The 16,194-nt window shown below is 41.1% G+C and overlaps 1 protein-coding gene across 1 annotated transcript in view; it reads left to right on the forward strand.

Annotated features, from left to right (window-relative positions):
• Positions 1-716: 716 nt before the first annotated feature.
• AP1G1 (adaptor related protein complex 1 subunit gamma 1) overlaps positions 717-16,194 on the forward strand; it is a gene marked incomplete at its 5' end in the record, with an annotated part of 53,355 nt that continues 37,877 nt past the window's right edge. Inside the window, one exon of the mRNA XM_081106982.1 lies at positions 717-938. Coding sequence (XP_080963108.1) covers positions 717-938 — 222 coding nt within the window. The remainder of the gene's footprint in view (positions 939-16,194) is intronic.

Genomic DNA, 16,194 nt, shown 5'->3' on the forward strand with positions numbered 1-16,194 from the left:
TCAAAGAGTATCCAAGTGTTCTGAGAAGATTACCATTTCTTGGAAAGGTGATTTAACTTGACAATTGGTCTTTTCAGGTTAACAAAATGTCTTATTTTGTTGAGTTGTGCTTTGATTATGATTTTATTCAGTACTCATCTGATACTTTGTTGAACTATGTTGAGTTTAACAACAACTGAGCAGAAAATATCTGTCTTCTCTAAGATTAGGTCATAAACTGTTCTTTATTACTTTAATGATTGAGTAAAGATTTGGGTTGAGTTCCTAAGATATTTTGATATTAGTGATGGACTTTGCATATTAGTGTATCCTATGTCTTTAACATCTTCAGTTTGTATTTTTTCCAGGAATTAACTGTGTTGAGGGGTTTGTATATAATAGTTGCTTTGTATCACTGGACTAGCAAGGCTTGAATTTTTAAATTTATTTTTATTTTTTTGTAAGAGAACATTTATTTGGTAAATCATAGAGGTAGAAGAAGTAATTCCTAGAAGAAATGGGCTTAGGAAACAAGTGATAGAGGTAAAGGAAGGGCCCTTGGAGCTTGGGAGTGAGGAAGCTAATGTAATATGTTTGGGGCAGAGAGGGGGAAGAGAAAGGGAAAAGTTAGGCTTGCTCCGGGGAGGGAGAGCCGAGGCTTGAATTCTTAAAAATCAGAAATTTATTTGGAAAGTTGTGTGCATGGTTTTAGTAGTAAAAATATGTGAACATCTTTAATGTCTTTTCATATCCAGAGGATGCCAGCCCCCATCAGATTGCGGGAGCTGATCCGGACCATCCGGACAGCACGGACCCAAGCTGAAGAACGAGAAATGATCCAGAAAGAATGTGCTGCAATCCGATCATCTTTTAGAGAAGAAGACAATACATACCGGTGTCGGAATGTGGCAAAATTACTATATATGCACATGCTGGGCTATCCTGCTCACTTTGGACAGGTAGGCTGGGCTGAGATCACATCTAGCAAGGGTGCTCTTGTTTGAATGACAGTAACTCAGAGACTCAGTCTTTTCCTACCATGGAGGATAGGACACTTTTGGAAGTCTCTAGTATGATCACTGTGGAACTGAGGGTGGAATTGAGAGAGAAAACTGCAGACCTAGAACAGTGTGATACTGCCATCAGTTGTCCTTTCCGTTGGGAATCTCTCATATTCTAATGTGGGTTAGAATATGTTTTGATGGTAGCAGCTAGCTTCCTAAAAATTGACCAGGATTAACCAGTAGATTGTGATTGTTCTGTGAGAGGGCCTGAACTATGATGAATATTTAAGAAAAATTTGCTAAATGTGTCCTTAATTATTTTCTCTCTGAACCATATTATGAAAAGGAACTCCCATGACAGATGTTTTTAAGTAAAAGAAATTAGGTGGTTACCAAATAATGGCATTAAAGATTTTGTCCTAATTACCTCATGCTTTCTTTGATTGCTATAACCACTATGCAGATCTGCCTCCTGAGCCTCTCTCACACACAAATGCATATTGATATAGCCAGTCTCAGCTTTGAGCATGATATTCTTCATTATAACTGCTGTCTTCTTTCCAGAGAAGGATACAGTGGGTTGCTTTGGAATTCTTATTAGTGCTATTAAATTTTTGTTTTGTTAATTCTCACCCGAGGATATTTTTCCATTGATTTTTTTTTTTTTTTGAGAGAGAGTGGAAGTAGATAAGGGGGAGAGAGAGAAAGTCAGAGAGAGAGAAACATCGATGTGAGAGAGACTCATTGATTGGTTACTTCCTGAACGGGCCCCTACTGGGACTGGGGAACCTGCAAATGAGGTATGTGACCTTGGCTGGGAATCGAACCTGTGACCCTCCGGTGTGCGGGCTGACGTTCTAACCATTGAATCACACTGGCCAGGGCAGTGCTATTAAATTTTATTTCAATTAATTTAAGGATTTTATTTTATGCTATGTAGTCTTTTTTTTTTTTTTTAAAGCATCTTAGAATGTCTTCTTTTAATTTTTTTTATTTTTATTGATTTCAGAGAGGAAGGAAGAGGGAGAGAGAGAGAGAAACATCCATGATGAGAGAGAATCATGGATCGGCTGCCTCCTGCAAGTCCCCCACTGGGGATCGAGCCCACAACCCAGGCATGTGCCCTTGATCAGAATCGAACCTGGGACCTTTTAGTTCGCAGGCTGACACTCTATCCATTGAGCCAAACTGGCTAGGACACTACGTAGTCTTTTTAAGGAAAAGAATGCAAAATTAAAAGAGAATGTGCAACACTAGCTAGAAGGAGAAAAATACTTTCCATATTTCCATTATTCAGAGATAACTATTATTGTTTTGATATGTGTAATGTATTAGGAAACGCGACCACCAGTTTACTAGTATCTCCTATTCAGCTTTATAACTTCAATAGAAGCAGTTTCCCCCAATCCTGAGTTAAAACAAAAAATAGTAATGGGATTGAATCTTATTAGAGTGACTTGGGTTAGTTTTATGCTCATCTTGGGGCATGGAATGAGATCAGCCTCTCTAGAAATACATGATTGAGAGTGGAAGAGCATTACTTCACTAAAGGAAAATTGAGGTGTTAATAGCAGAGGAAAGGAGGACCAGATATTAGACAGGCAGAAGGAACAGTGTTCTCCTATGAACAAAAATGTTACATGCTTTTACCACATCAAAAATTGATTCGGGTAGTTATCCATATGGTGCATGACAGTTAATATAAAGCAAACATGTTCATATATTCTTTGTAGTTTATTTTAAGTAGATACATTAGGTTAGATTTACAGAAATCTGATACGCTGTACTATAAAAGTCCTCCACTCAGTATTAACCACTGTTAACATCTTGAATACAGTAGATTTACCTACTCCCAAGGGAGTTCTTGGAAGATAGACTCTTAAAATCATAGGATAGATTTAAGACGTAGATGATATTTTATTTTGTAAAAGAGCTCTCGCTATATATATTTCTAGAATTTACTTCTATACTAGTAACATGGTATATGCTCTTTAGGTGGCATTTTTGGGTGTTTTGGAACTTAATTGTTTGATAAAACATTTACTTCTTAGGTAGAAAGAGTTAATGATGTTCAAGGGTAATTGTACTAAATTTTGGTACAAAAAATAAAGATTTTTCTGAGTGGGAATACAAATCATAATTTTAAATCCCTTATTCTGTTTCCTTTATTTGAATAAATTATAGCCTTTTGCATATCAGTAATTCGGTATCCCACCCACAGGAATTTCCTTTATAAAGTACCCATAAAAAGGTTCCTATCTGGAGTCTCTCACTTACATGTATGAATCACAGTGTCATTTTCATTTAATTATGTGTAACAAGAGTCACTTTTTAACTGCATTTTATTTGTTAGAACTTCATAATGAACCTGCTGTTCATTATTACGATAGCCACTAGCTGTGTAGCCATTGGTGTTTTGAAATGTGGCTAGTTCAACTGAGGCAAACGTTAAAGGAAAATAAATTTTGGGGGGAGGGTACTTGATGCAGTTATTGGAAAGGTTTAAAATATGTTGTAGACAACTTGGGCATGTGAACCTTACTTCATCAATTGTAAATTTTATGAAATATGGCTCAAACATTTTTGATAGATATGTAGTGTACAAATTGAGGGTATACTATTAGTGTAAAATGCATACTGTAATTGAAGCCTTAATACAAAAGATGTAAAATATCTTAATAATTTTTATGTTGATTTTATGTTGAAATCATTTTTATGTTGATTATATGTTGAAATATTTTAGCTATATTGGGTTAAATAAAATATGATTAACACTAATTTACCTGTTTCTTTTTACTTTTTACTGCAGTATTTAGAATGATGCTGTCCAATAGAAATAAAATATGACCCAACATGTAATTTAAAAATTCCTAGTAGCCACATTTTAAAAAGTCTTATTTAAAATTTACAACAAAATCTATGAAGTAGGTGATATCTTCATATTATAGGTGAGGGAAAGTGAAATTCAGTTTACATGACTTGTTTAAATTCACAGAGCTAGTAAATATTAGGGAGGGGATTAGAATTCAACCTTGTATAACTTTGAAACCTATTCAGTCTTTGGTTTAATTTAAATCTATAAATAGCTATTTGCATCAAGTTTATTCATGAGTTATTTATTGAATTATTTTAGTCCTGCCTTGCTATACAAAGGATTTGAGATGGCATATGTTACCAGCATCTATTTAAAGTAGAAAAAGAGTAGTAGAAAGTAAGAGTTGGGAGAAGGAAGAATGCAGAGCACAAGGCCAGTGTAGTTGCTGTTGGCAAGTCAGCAAAGGCAAGAAACAAAATCATTCAGTTATGTGTGATTTACCAGAATTTAAGAGGAACCAGACTGCCTGGATGTGAGTTCTGGCTTTATTACTTTACTGTGTTATTTTTAGCAAGATCCTTAACCTTTCCTGTCTCAGTTGCCTCATCTGTAAAATGGGAACAATCCTAAAAACTACATTGTATGGTTATTATGAAGATTAAGTAAATAAGTGTTAAATATGTATGTTTTATACATAAAGAGTCAAATATTATTCAGTTTACCATTTCCTCAAGGACAGCAAAATTTTTTGAAAAAGCACTGAATTCTAGTAGAGATTTTTTTTTTAATTGCTTAAAGTATTACAAAGGGTATTACATATGTGTCCATTTTATCCCCCCGCCCTAGACAGTCCCCTAGCCTCTCCTATCCCCCAGTGTCTTATGTCCATTGGTTATGCTTATATGCATGCATACAAGTCCTTTAGTTGATTAGTAGAGATTTTCTTACGTGTGTCTTTTGTTCAGTAGTCTCTTAGAAATGTGAGAGACAGTATTCTCAACATTTTTACAATAAAAGCAGTGATAGATTTCTTATAAGGTTTGTAACCTTTCATGCTGGCTTAAACACAACCCAGAAATAAAGTTGAGTAAGGAAGTTGGTAGATTTCAGGAGTAAAAACAGTGGCTCAGGGGCCATATTCTTTCATAAATGTATTTTGTTTGTTTTGCACAATACTTAAAATTGTTTTGAATTTTCTGCCAATATCCTGTATAATAAAAGCCTAAAATGCAAATAGACTGAAGGGTGGAACAACTAGCGGAATGACGGGTTGCTAGGACACGCACTGACCCCCAGGAGGCAGACGCTCAATGCAGGAGCTGCCCTCAGCCTGCAGGCCCCAACTGGCGGCAGCGGGGAGCAGGGCGGGCGAGCGGGTGGCACCAGGCCAGCCAAGGCGGGTGCCAGCATGGGCCCCCGATTGCCCCTCCAGTCGTCCCACAGAGGGAGGCGACCAGCGGCAGCAGGAGGCAGGGCCTACGAGCGGGCGGTGCCAGGGCAGCCAAGGTGGGTGTGAACAGGGGCCCCAATCACCCTGCCGGTCGCCCCACAGAAAAGCCCTGATCGCCAGCCAGGCTTAGGGACCCTACCTGTGCACGAATTTCGTGCACTGGGCCTCTAGTATAAAAATAAAGGAACTTCTCATAGAAATCTGGATTTCTAGTTTCTCTTAGAAAATCAGAGGATTTGACAATGCTGGATCCATATTTGCACATGGCAGTAGTAGGCTGGTGACCTTCTTCTCCATGCTGGGCATGCATTTTCTGTTATTTCCCAGTTCATACCTGGCCTGCTATACCCAATTGCAGGTCTACAGTAGTCTTCCCTTCTGTCAATATACCATAGCACTCCATAGCCTTAGGTTCTCTAAAGTTCTTCATACACCTCTATGGTGAAATTTATTCATAGGTTCCTTGGAACTCTTCTATTGCAGATAGCATCCTTAAACGTTAATTATTGATGTAGGTATATAGAAGTAGAATTGATTTTTCTGTTTGTTTCATTAATCCTTACCTGAGGATATTTTTCCATTGATTTTTAGCAAGAGTGGAAGGGAGGGGGAGAGATAGAGAAATACCGATATGAGAGAGACACATCCATTATCCATTGGTTGCCTCCTGCGAACCTGAAAACGAGGTATATCCCTTGACTGGAATCAAACCGGGGACCCTTCAGTCCGCAGGCTGATGCTCTGTCCACTGAGCCAAAAGTTAGGGTTGATTTTCATCTACTTAACAACATAACAATGGCAGTTCCCTTCCTTTTTCATCTTTAAACATTTTATTTTTTCTTATGTTCTTACTGTATGTACATGTGGTACAATATTGAAAAGAAGCAGCGATAATAGGCATTCTTGTCTTGAGCACACTTAAGCCCAGATTTTAGTCTCGAAATAATACCATTTTACTCTAAAAGGGCTAATGCCATTGGAAAGATGGTTGATCCCAAACCTGGGGCAGGAAATGTACAAAATAAGCTTGAACCATATTACTATGCCATAAAGCAAGAAAGACTACAGAGATTATGTTAGAAGTATTCAGTAGCCACCAGAAGAGGCTGTCATGCCCCAAAATGAGAAAATTTGAGTATTAGGATTAATGATTGCTATTGAAACCAAGTAAGTTTATATCAGTGAGTTCATAATAATTAACAGAAAATTAGCCATGCCTATGAACCAAGAGGTTATGGTTTGATTTCTAGTTGCAGCCACATGCCTGTGTTGCAGGCTCTATCCCCAGTGTGGGGCGTGCAGGAGGCAGCCAGTCAATGATTCTCATCATTGATGTTTCTATCTCTACCTCCTCTCCCTTCCTCTAAGAAAGCAATAAAAATATATATTTTAAAAAAGGATACATTTTGGCCAAAACCGGTTTGGCTCAGTGGATAGAGCGTCGGCCTGCGGACTGAAGGGTCCCGGGTTCGATTCCGGTCAAGGGCATGTACCTGGGTTGTGGGCACACCCCCAGTGGGAGAGATGCTGGAGGCAGCTGATCGGTGTTTCTCTCTCATCGATGTTTCTGGCTCTCTATCTCTCTCCCTTCCTCTCTGTAAAAAATCAATAAAATATATTTTTAAAAAAAAGGATACATTTTGAAAAAAATTTAATAGGTCATCTTTGGAAGATAGTAGGAAATCCACTCATTATTTTTGAAAACTGATAAATAAAAGGAAAGAAACAAACATTGATCCTGCTTTTCCTTACCAGTATTCCTCCTGAAGGAGCTATTGGTAAACCAATGGTATATGTAGAGGAGTTGCTTCTTAAAGGACTAGTCTAGCTGATAAATGAAGAAAGAATGAAAGAATTATACTGCCATTTTGTAATCCCTGATGATATCACTGTTGCTACTGTCTCAAAAGAGAGACAACCACCAGAAATAATTATATGCCTTCTGATGAAAGTTCATACCACCACTTATGAAGTGTATTTGCTAAGTCAAAACAAAAACTGAAAAACTTGAGTCTGATCATGCCTCCTTGTCTGTTTTTTAAAGAGACATTTATAAGAGTACTAGAGGCTTGGTACACAAAAATTTGTGCACTGGTGGAGGTGAGGGGGTATCCCTCAGCCCCACTTGTGCCCTCTCACAGTCGGGGACCCTTCAGGAGATAACCACCTGCTGGCTTAGGCCCGCTCCCCAGGTAGCAGATGGCAGGCCTGATCCCTTGGTGCCTGCCCCGCCTCCCCGGGTCGCGCACACAGCAGAGCTGATCCGGGGGTTGGGGAGCCGCCCCGGGTTGAGCACACGGCAGGGCCGATCCAGGGGTTGGGGCGCTGCCCTGGGTCGGGTTGCACACGGGACGCCTGGGCAGGCCGGCCAATCGCTGCTGCCCCGCCCGGCCACCCCGGGTCAGGTCGCACATGGACGCCCGCTGCCCCGGGTCGCAGATAGCAGGCCCGGATGGTGGCAGGGCAGGCGGGATGGCGCTGTCCCACCCCACCGCCCCGGGTCGCAAATAGCTGGCCCAGATGGCAGCGGGGCAGGCGGGATGGCGCTGTCCTGCCCTGCCTGCAGTATGCAAATTAGCCGCCATCTTTATTGACGGTTAATTTGCATATCGTGCTGATTAGCCAATGGGAGGTGTAGCGAAGGTACGGTCAATACCATGTTTGTCTATTATTAGATAGGACTAGAGGCCCGGTGCACAAAAATTTGTGCACTCGGGGGTAGGGGGTCCCTCAGCCCGGCCTGTGCCCTCTCGCAGTCTGGGACCCCTCGGGGGTGGTGACCACTTGCTGGCTTAGGCCTGCTCCCCGGGGGGATTGGGCCTAAGCTGGCAATCAGACATCCCTCTGGCAGCCCGGCAGCCCTTGGGGGATGCCCAGTTGCCAGCAGGGAGCAGACCTAAGCTGCAGTCAGACATCCTTAGTGCTGCTGAGGAGGCAGGAGAGGCTCCCACCACCACCGCTGTACTGGCAGCCATCAGCCTGGCTTGTGACTGAGCAGAGCTCCCTGCTGTGAGAAGCAACTGACCACCAGAGGGCAGCTCCTGCATTGAGCGCCTGCCCCCTGGTGGTCAGTGTGTGTCATAGTAACCAGTCATTCCCAGTTTTTCTGCTGTTAGGGTCAGTTTGCATATAACCCTTTTACTATATAGGATAGAGGCCTGGTGCATGGGTGGGGGCTGGCTGGTTTGCCCTGAAGGGTGATCTGGATCAGGGTGGTGGTCCCGCTTGGGTGCTTGGCCAGCCTGGATGATGGGCTGATGGCTGTTTGCAGCTGGTCACACCCCCTTCAGGGTGGGGGTCTCTACTGGGGTGCCTGGCCAGTCTGGGTGAGGGGCTGAGGGCCGTTTTCAGGCTGGCGGGCGACTGAAGCTCCCAGCCTCTCTTTTTTTCTCTTTTTTTTATTCTGGGTTTTATTTACCTTCTATAGCTGTCACTGGAGCTGAGAACCGGCTCCAGCTTTGAGGCTGTGGCTGGCTGAAAGCAGGTATTGGGTTTGTTTCGCTTCTATAATTGAAACTCTGTTGCCATCACTGGCGCTCTAAGCTCTGAGCCCGCTGATGGCTGAAAGCAGGTTTCTGGGTTTGTTTAGCTTCTATAATTGCAACATTGTTGCATCTGGAGCTCAGAGCTGGGCTGCGGCAGGCGGGGAACCTTGGCTTCCTCCGTCACTGGAGCAAGCAAGCCTCATGTTCACTTCAGCTGCATGTCTGCCGGCCGCCATCTTGGTTGGTAGTTAATTTGCATATCTTGCTGATTAGCCAATGGGAAGAGTAGCAAAGTTACGGTTAATTACCATGTTTCTCTACTATTAGGAGGATTCCTTGCAGCATTGTTTCTTATAGGGATACATTGGGAACAATCTATATATCCACAAAAAGAATACGTTAAGTTGTGGTGTATTCATAAGTGGAACAGTGAATACTAATATGAGTGAATTGGAGCTTCTTGTCTGGATGTAATACTCAAAGCTGTTGAGTGAAAGCAACAAGAATATGATCTGATAGTTACATAAAGTTTAAAATATTAAAAAACAATTGTCTTTACTGTACATGTATAGTAAGGACATGCAGCATGGCAAAGATGAACAAAACTTTTGAGTTTTGATTAGTCCTGGTGTGGAGAGAAGAGAAATGGGATTGAGGGTTTCAATTAAATTTGTAATATTAAAATATTTTAAATTAAATAAATAGGGCATAAAGATTTGGTAAAGGTTGTTGGTGGGTCAATGAGTGTTATGTGATTTGAATTTGTTTTTTGTTTTGTTTTTTCTTTTCTTCTGTCATAAGGGTGAAAAAACAGGTTCTTAGTCTATATAGAGTTTATGTTGCCAGGTTATAGCTTGTTCTTCAAAAGGGTGTGTGTGTGTGTGTGAGAATTAGAAAGTTATTTCTGAGTATTAAAATGAAATAAAGGTAACTTTAAAAAAGACCTATCAGTTGCAGATCCATTAATGTGTATAGTATTTTAATTGCATCTTTTCATCAAGATGATTGTTCACATCATAAAACCCCCAAGTGTTACATTGAAAAGCAAATGTATATGTGCATTGACCTTGTGGGAAATTGTCCTAGAAGCTAACAAAATGGGTTTAGCTTTTTTCTTAAGGGTAAACAGATTAAATGTTGGTAAAAGTCAATGTTTGTACTTTCTTCAGAAAAATGGAACAAGGCCAGAAAGAAACCTGGTAAAGTTCTCTCTTTTTTTTTGTAAGTTCTCTTTTTAAAAATTGCTTTGACATTCAAAGAAAATTGGAACATTGAGTCATAAAGAATAACTTGGTAAACATTAAATTGTCAGACTCTACCTCAAATCTACACCAGATTATCCTGGGGGTGACTTACATTTCAAAACTCTCCCAGGTAATTTTGATCAATCAGTTTTGGGAACCACTTCTTAAGGCACTGTGTTTGTTGCAAAGGGGGCTGATAACCTCAGTTTTTTCGGTTTGTTGCTAAGGCTGCCTGGAATGCTTCTGGGGGAAAAAATTTGAGGCCATTGGAGGATCAGCTGGAGAGAATTAGGCAAGGAGTGGAGAATGTTAGGGCTGTTTTCCACAGTGTGGCTTCCTTATCTTAGTGATGAGGAAACCTGAGGCTTGTTGAAATAATTTAGCTAGAAATAGGATTAGGGCGGCACAGCCCTTAACTTAGATTAGTTTCTTTTCTATTCCACTATGTATTAAATACAGAGAAAGGAATCTTTCTCTGATGTTTTCGTACTGTTTTTAACCTGAATTGGGTGCCCTTCCCCAGTCATTTTCACAGTAACTTGTGCATAACTGTCATAGTATATTATGTCATATTTTATGATTCATATCCAACTATTCGTCTTGTGCCCTTCTGAGTATCAGTGACAATGTTGAACATACTGGTGTATGCACAACAGGAGTTTACTAAATTAAAGCAAAACCACAGCGTTCCAAAACAATTGGAAAGTAAATATTAAAAAAGTCAGTGAGTAGCAAAGAATTATTACAGTTAGCCCTTTGGGATGAAAGGTGGGGTAGAGGGAGAAGGTTGCTGTGGAAAAGCAAGTGTATTAGAGTGTTGTTGACAGGGAGAAATTGATAGTAGGTGAAGAATACAAAACAAACGTCAGCAAGAAAAGCATAGCCATCCTGGGGATTAGAGATAAGGAATGAACATCCTTCTTAAGCTGTTAGAGTATCACAAGTATAATAGGATAGCACAATTGTTCATTATGAACATAAGTTATCTTAAAAAAACTGATTGTTTCCATTTACTGAGTTGTATTTTTGTAAGATTCTGGTCTTAAACTTTCAAAGTCTTTTTCAAAAAGACACAAATGCCTTTTTGTTATTTTTTGAAATATATGTTGTTCAAATTTGGAAAGGGTACACATGATTTCCCTAAGTTGTTTTATTTTTCCCTTTGAAATTATAATATGAATTTTTCTAACCGTTAAGTTAGATATAAGTTCACTTTATCCTGCAGTTTCAATTTTTTCCCTCCCAGTCCAATTTTATTTATCTCTTTGGAATAGATAATGATAGTTCACTGATGATGAAAACTGCTTTCTACTCTCTTCTAATCACTTAGTTTCCCTCTTTTTTTTTTTTTGTTAAGCCTCACCTGAGGATATTTTTTCCATTGATTTTTAGATAGAGTGGGAGGGAGGGAAGGAGGGAGAGAGAGAGAGAGAGAGAGAGAGAGAGAGAGAGAGAGAGAGAGAGGGAGGGAAGCTGCCTCCCGAATGCACTCCTCCCCCCTCCCCCCACCAGGCCGGGGATGGAACCTGCAAGCCAAGTATATGCCCTTGACAAAGCCGATGCCCTAACCACTTAGCAACACCAGCTAAGGCTAGTTTCCCTCTTTATAGGCATTTGTTGGCATTCATTTCTTGGCTCCCCTTCCAGAGATATTTTATACATCTTCAGGGATGTATAAAATGGATATATATGTTCTCGCCCCCTCCCGTTTAAAATAAATATTGTCACACACTATTTGCACTGTTTTATTAATCTGTCATGAAGATTAGCCCACATCCTATATAATAAAACCCTAATATACAAATTGACCGAATAGCAGAATGACTGGTCACTATGATGTGCACTGACCACCGGGGGCAGCTCCTGCATTGAGCATCTGCACCGCCCCCCGGAGAGGGAGGCGACCGGTGGAGGTGATCAGGGAGCAGGCCTGGTCAGTGGGCAGTGCCAGACCCCCAGCCAAGGCAGGTGCCAGTGGGGGCCCCCTGATTACCCTGCCCGCTGGTTGCCCCACAGATGGCCCTGATTGCGGGCTAGGCCTAGGGACCCTACCCTATATATTGGGAACAGTCGCTTAGATTTAAAAATTAAAACCTGGCAAGGCTACTCTAACACTGAAAAAACAGGATGATGCGGCAATGACATGCATGGACTCGGGCTTGCACATTTTGTGGTCAGCCTTGATTCTGACAGTTATAACTGTGTGACAAAGCCAATTAACTTCTCTCTGCTTCAGTTTCCCACCCATAAGATGGGGGAAATGTTACTACTGCCTCAGAAGGATCATGTTATGTACTACTTTTTATAATCAGGGCAAAAAAATGTAGCTGCACACACAACAGCAAGATGCCTTTCACCTGTATGAAAAGTATGGTCACTGGTGCATGCAGTGTCCTGGATTGCGAGAGGGATGTCCGACTGCTGGTTTAGGCCTATAAACCAGCAGTCAGACATCCCCCGAGGGGTCCTGGCCTGTGCCCTCTCGCTGAGGGACTTCCCCCACTTCTCCCCCCAGCACCCCCCACCCCCCAGCACGATTTTCATGCACCAGGCCTCTAGTCACCATATAAGAAGCTTCCTCATTTCCTTTTTCCAGTTGTTTTTTGACATGCTTGTGATAGTATATCCAGCTTAGTATTTCATTATATGTATGAGTCATAATTTGTTAAATGGATGCCTTATTAATGGACATTTATTTCTAATTTTACTGTTTAAAACAATTAGAGGCCCGGTGCACAAAAATTTGTGCACTTGGTGGGGAGGGGGAGTCCCTCAGCCTGGCCTGTGCCCTCTTGCAGTCTGGGACCCCTCGGGAGATAACGACCTGCTGGCTTAGGCCTGCTCCCGGGTGGCAGAGGGCAGGCCCAATCACTAGGTGCAGCCTCTGGTCGCGCTCAGAGCAGGGCCGATTGGGGAGTTGGGGTGCCCCGTCATGCACAGAGCAGGGCATATTGGGAGGTTGTGATGCCACCCTCAGTCATGCTCAGGGTAGGGCCAATTGGGGGGTTGGGGCACCGTCCCATGTCACACTCAAGGCAGGGTCGATGGGGAGGTTGCGGCGCCACCCCGTCACGCACAGAGTAGGGCCAATCAGGGGGTTGGGGCGCTGCCCCCATCACACACAGAGCAGGGCCCATGGGGGTAGGGGGTTGGGGAGCTCCCCCCTATCAGGCACAGAGCAGGGCTGCTCAGGGGGTTGGGGCCCCGCCCCCTGTCACACACAGAGCCGCAGGGCGATCAGGGGGTTTGGGCACTGCCCCCTGTCATGCTGATCCCGGTGCCGGGAGGCATATTACCCTTTTACTATATAGGGTAGAGGCCTGGTGCATGGGTGGGGCTGGCTGGTTTGCCCTGAAGGGTGTCCTGGATCAGGGTGGGGGTCCCCACTGGGGTGCCTGGCCAGTCTGGGTGAGGGGCTGAGGGCTGTTTTCAGGCTGGGAGTGACTGAAGTTCCCAACCGCTCCTTTTTTTCTTTTTTCTTTTTTTATTCTTGGCCAGCTTTACCTTGAGGCTTGGCTCCAGCTCTTAGGCCTCCGCGGCTGAAAGTAGGTATCTGGCCTTTGCTTACAATGTTGCGAATCTGCTGGCTGAAGTCCGGCAGTATTTGTTACAATGTTTCTTAAACTGCCCGCTCAGAGGCCTGCAGCCACAGGCGGGGAACATTGGTTTCCTCCAATGATCCTCCGTCACTGAGGCAAGCAAGCCTCATGTTAGTTTCAAGCTGCCTGGCTGCCGGCCGCCATCTTGGCTGACAGTTAATTTGCATATCTCGCTGATTAGCCAATGAAAAGGGTAGTGGTCGTACGCCAATTACCATGTTTCTCTTTTATTAGTGTAGATACTACAGTTGAATAATATCCATTATTTTACACATGTGTGAATGAATTGTAGTATAAGTTTCTAAAAGTGCAGTTGTTGCGTCAAAGGGTATGTGTATTTAGATAGGCCAGATCTTTCTTATTATAGTTTGGGTCAGTTTATACTCTTGTCATTAATGCCCTTGCACTATTGTGACAATTTTTATCGTTGTTAATACAGTAGGTTAAAAGTATCTCAGTATGGATTTAATTTGCATTTCTTTTTTTGTAATAATTTAACTAAGGCATTTAAAATATTTTTTTTATTGATTTCAGAGAGGAAGGGAGAGGGGGAGAGATAGATAGAAACATAAATGATGAGAGAGAATCATTGGTTAGCTGCCTCCTGCATGCCCCACACTGGGGATTGCGTGCACAACCTACACATATGGCCTGACCGGGAATCATACTGTGACTTCTTGGTTCATAGGTTGATGCTCAATCACTGAGCTATGCTAGCCAGCCCACTAAGGCATTTTAAAACATATATATATTTCTTTATTGATTTCAGAGAGGAAGGAAGAGGGAGAGAGATAGAAACATCAGTGATGAGAGAGAATCATTGATCGGCTGCCTCCTGCACACCCTCTACTGAGGATGTAGCTCATAACTCAGGTATGTGCCCTTGGGTAGAATTGAACTGGACCTTCCAGTCCGCAGATTGATGCTCTATCCACTGAGCCAAACTGACTAGGGCCCACTAAGGCATTTTTGTATATCATATAATCACTTTTATTAAGTGTACAAGTCAATGATTTTTTTTTTCTTTTAGTAAAACCCTAGTTGGGTTTGCATTTGTTTTATGAAAAGATTGAACTCCATTTTATGTTTGAATTATTTTTGTTTTCTTTGAATTCTTCATATTTTTGGTCCATTTTTATTTTGAGTTGTTGGTCTTTTAGAAAAAATTAATTTGTAGGATTTTGTTACATAGGCTTTCATGACTGTGAATTAATATTTTTTCAAAGTTTGTTATTTGTCTTTTGACTTTGCTCACAGGTAAAAGCAAAAGTTTTCTGGTGTGAATATAAAAGCTGGGCTGTTTACTGGGGTCTTAAAGCATTTGCTAGATTTGTGGTTTAGCAGTGTTTCACCTGGGATTTCAAGGAGCCTTCAGTGAGGAGTAATAGTACTGGATGAATTTGAGATTGTTACCTAAGGAGTGGATACATTTACCTGGTTACTATTTTTCTTGTGTAGCTCACACAGAATGTTGAGTTGTGTTTTAGTGATTGTGGCCCCAAAGTGGATATCCTTCCTTCCACATTCCATTGCACCACCCTCCAAACTTTTTCTTTTTCAACATATGAAAACTTTGATAGCATTCCTGATAAAACATGGTACATTCTCAGCACTATTGCTGGCTACCTCCGCCTAAGTGTAAAGTGTAATCAGGGTTAATCTTTCATGAGAGGATGTATTTCAAGTGCCATTTCCAGCTGTATAATCTTTTGTTTCCCCTAAAAATTGTCACCTTTAAAAAACAAATTCTTTTTTAAAAAAAAATATATTTTATTGATTTTTTACAGAGAGGAAGGGAGAGAGATAGTTAGAAACATCGATGAGAGAGAAACATCGATCAGCTGCCTCCTGCACATCTCCTACTGGGGATATGCCCGCAACCCAGGTACATGCCCTTGATCGGAATCGAACCTGGGACCTTTCAGTCGCAGGCCGACGCTCTATCCACTGAGCCAAACCGGTTTCGGCTAAAAAACAAATTCTTATTCTTAAAGCAAAATCATTGTACCACTGGGAACATTAAAAAGAATTAATTTAGTATTCCTTTGAATTTTAGTTTATCTTTTTGCTGTTTAGTTTTTAGGTAAGTTTTAAATAAATATCACAAAAGTAACAAATTCTACTCACCAGTCACTGATGACTTTTAATGTGACTAACTTAAAACTTGGTCCTAAAAAATACAAAGGAATGTTAATGCCTTTCTCATTAGTTTATCTTAATAAGATATTTTTGGATAATTTATTTGTGTAATGCCTGTTTTTTGCCAGAAGCATGATTCAGTAAAGATGATAAAAATTTCAGTGATACCTGATTCTAAGAACATTTCCTTTCACTTCTAAAATATTTATTCAGACTTACTAAATGGGAAGATTTAAAAACCTTCAGTTTGAAAGAATAAGATTTTTCTAATAACATTTTAGCTTTTGATTTTTCTCATTCACTTCAGTAATTTTTGTGCTGACATTGTAAAAATGACTTTTCATCTATTTCAGAAATTTTTTAAAAATTTAACTTGAATGTATAGGAGAAAGGAAATGATTATTTATTTTTAAAATATATTTTATTGATATTTTACAGAGAGGAAGGGAGAGGGATAGATAATTAGAAACATCGATGAG

The sequence above is a fragment of the Myotis nattereri genome, assembly GCF_964212035.1.
Source record: "Myotis nattereri genome assembly, chromosome: 15".
NCBI lineage: Eukaryota > Metazoa > Chordata > Mammalia > Chiroptera > Vespertilionidae > Myotis > Myotis nattereri.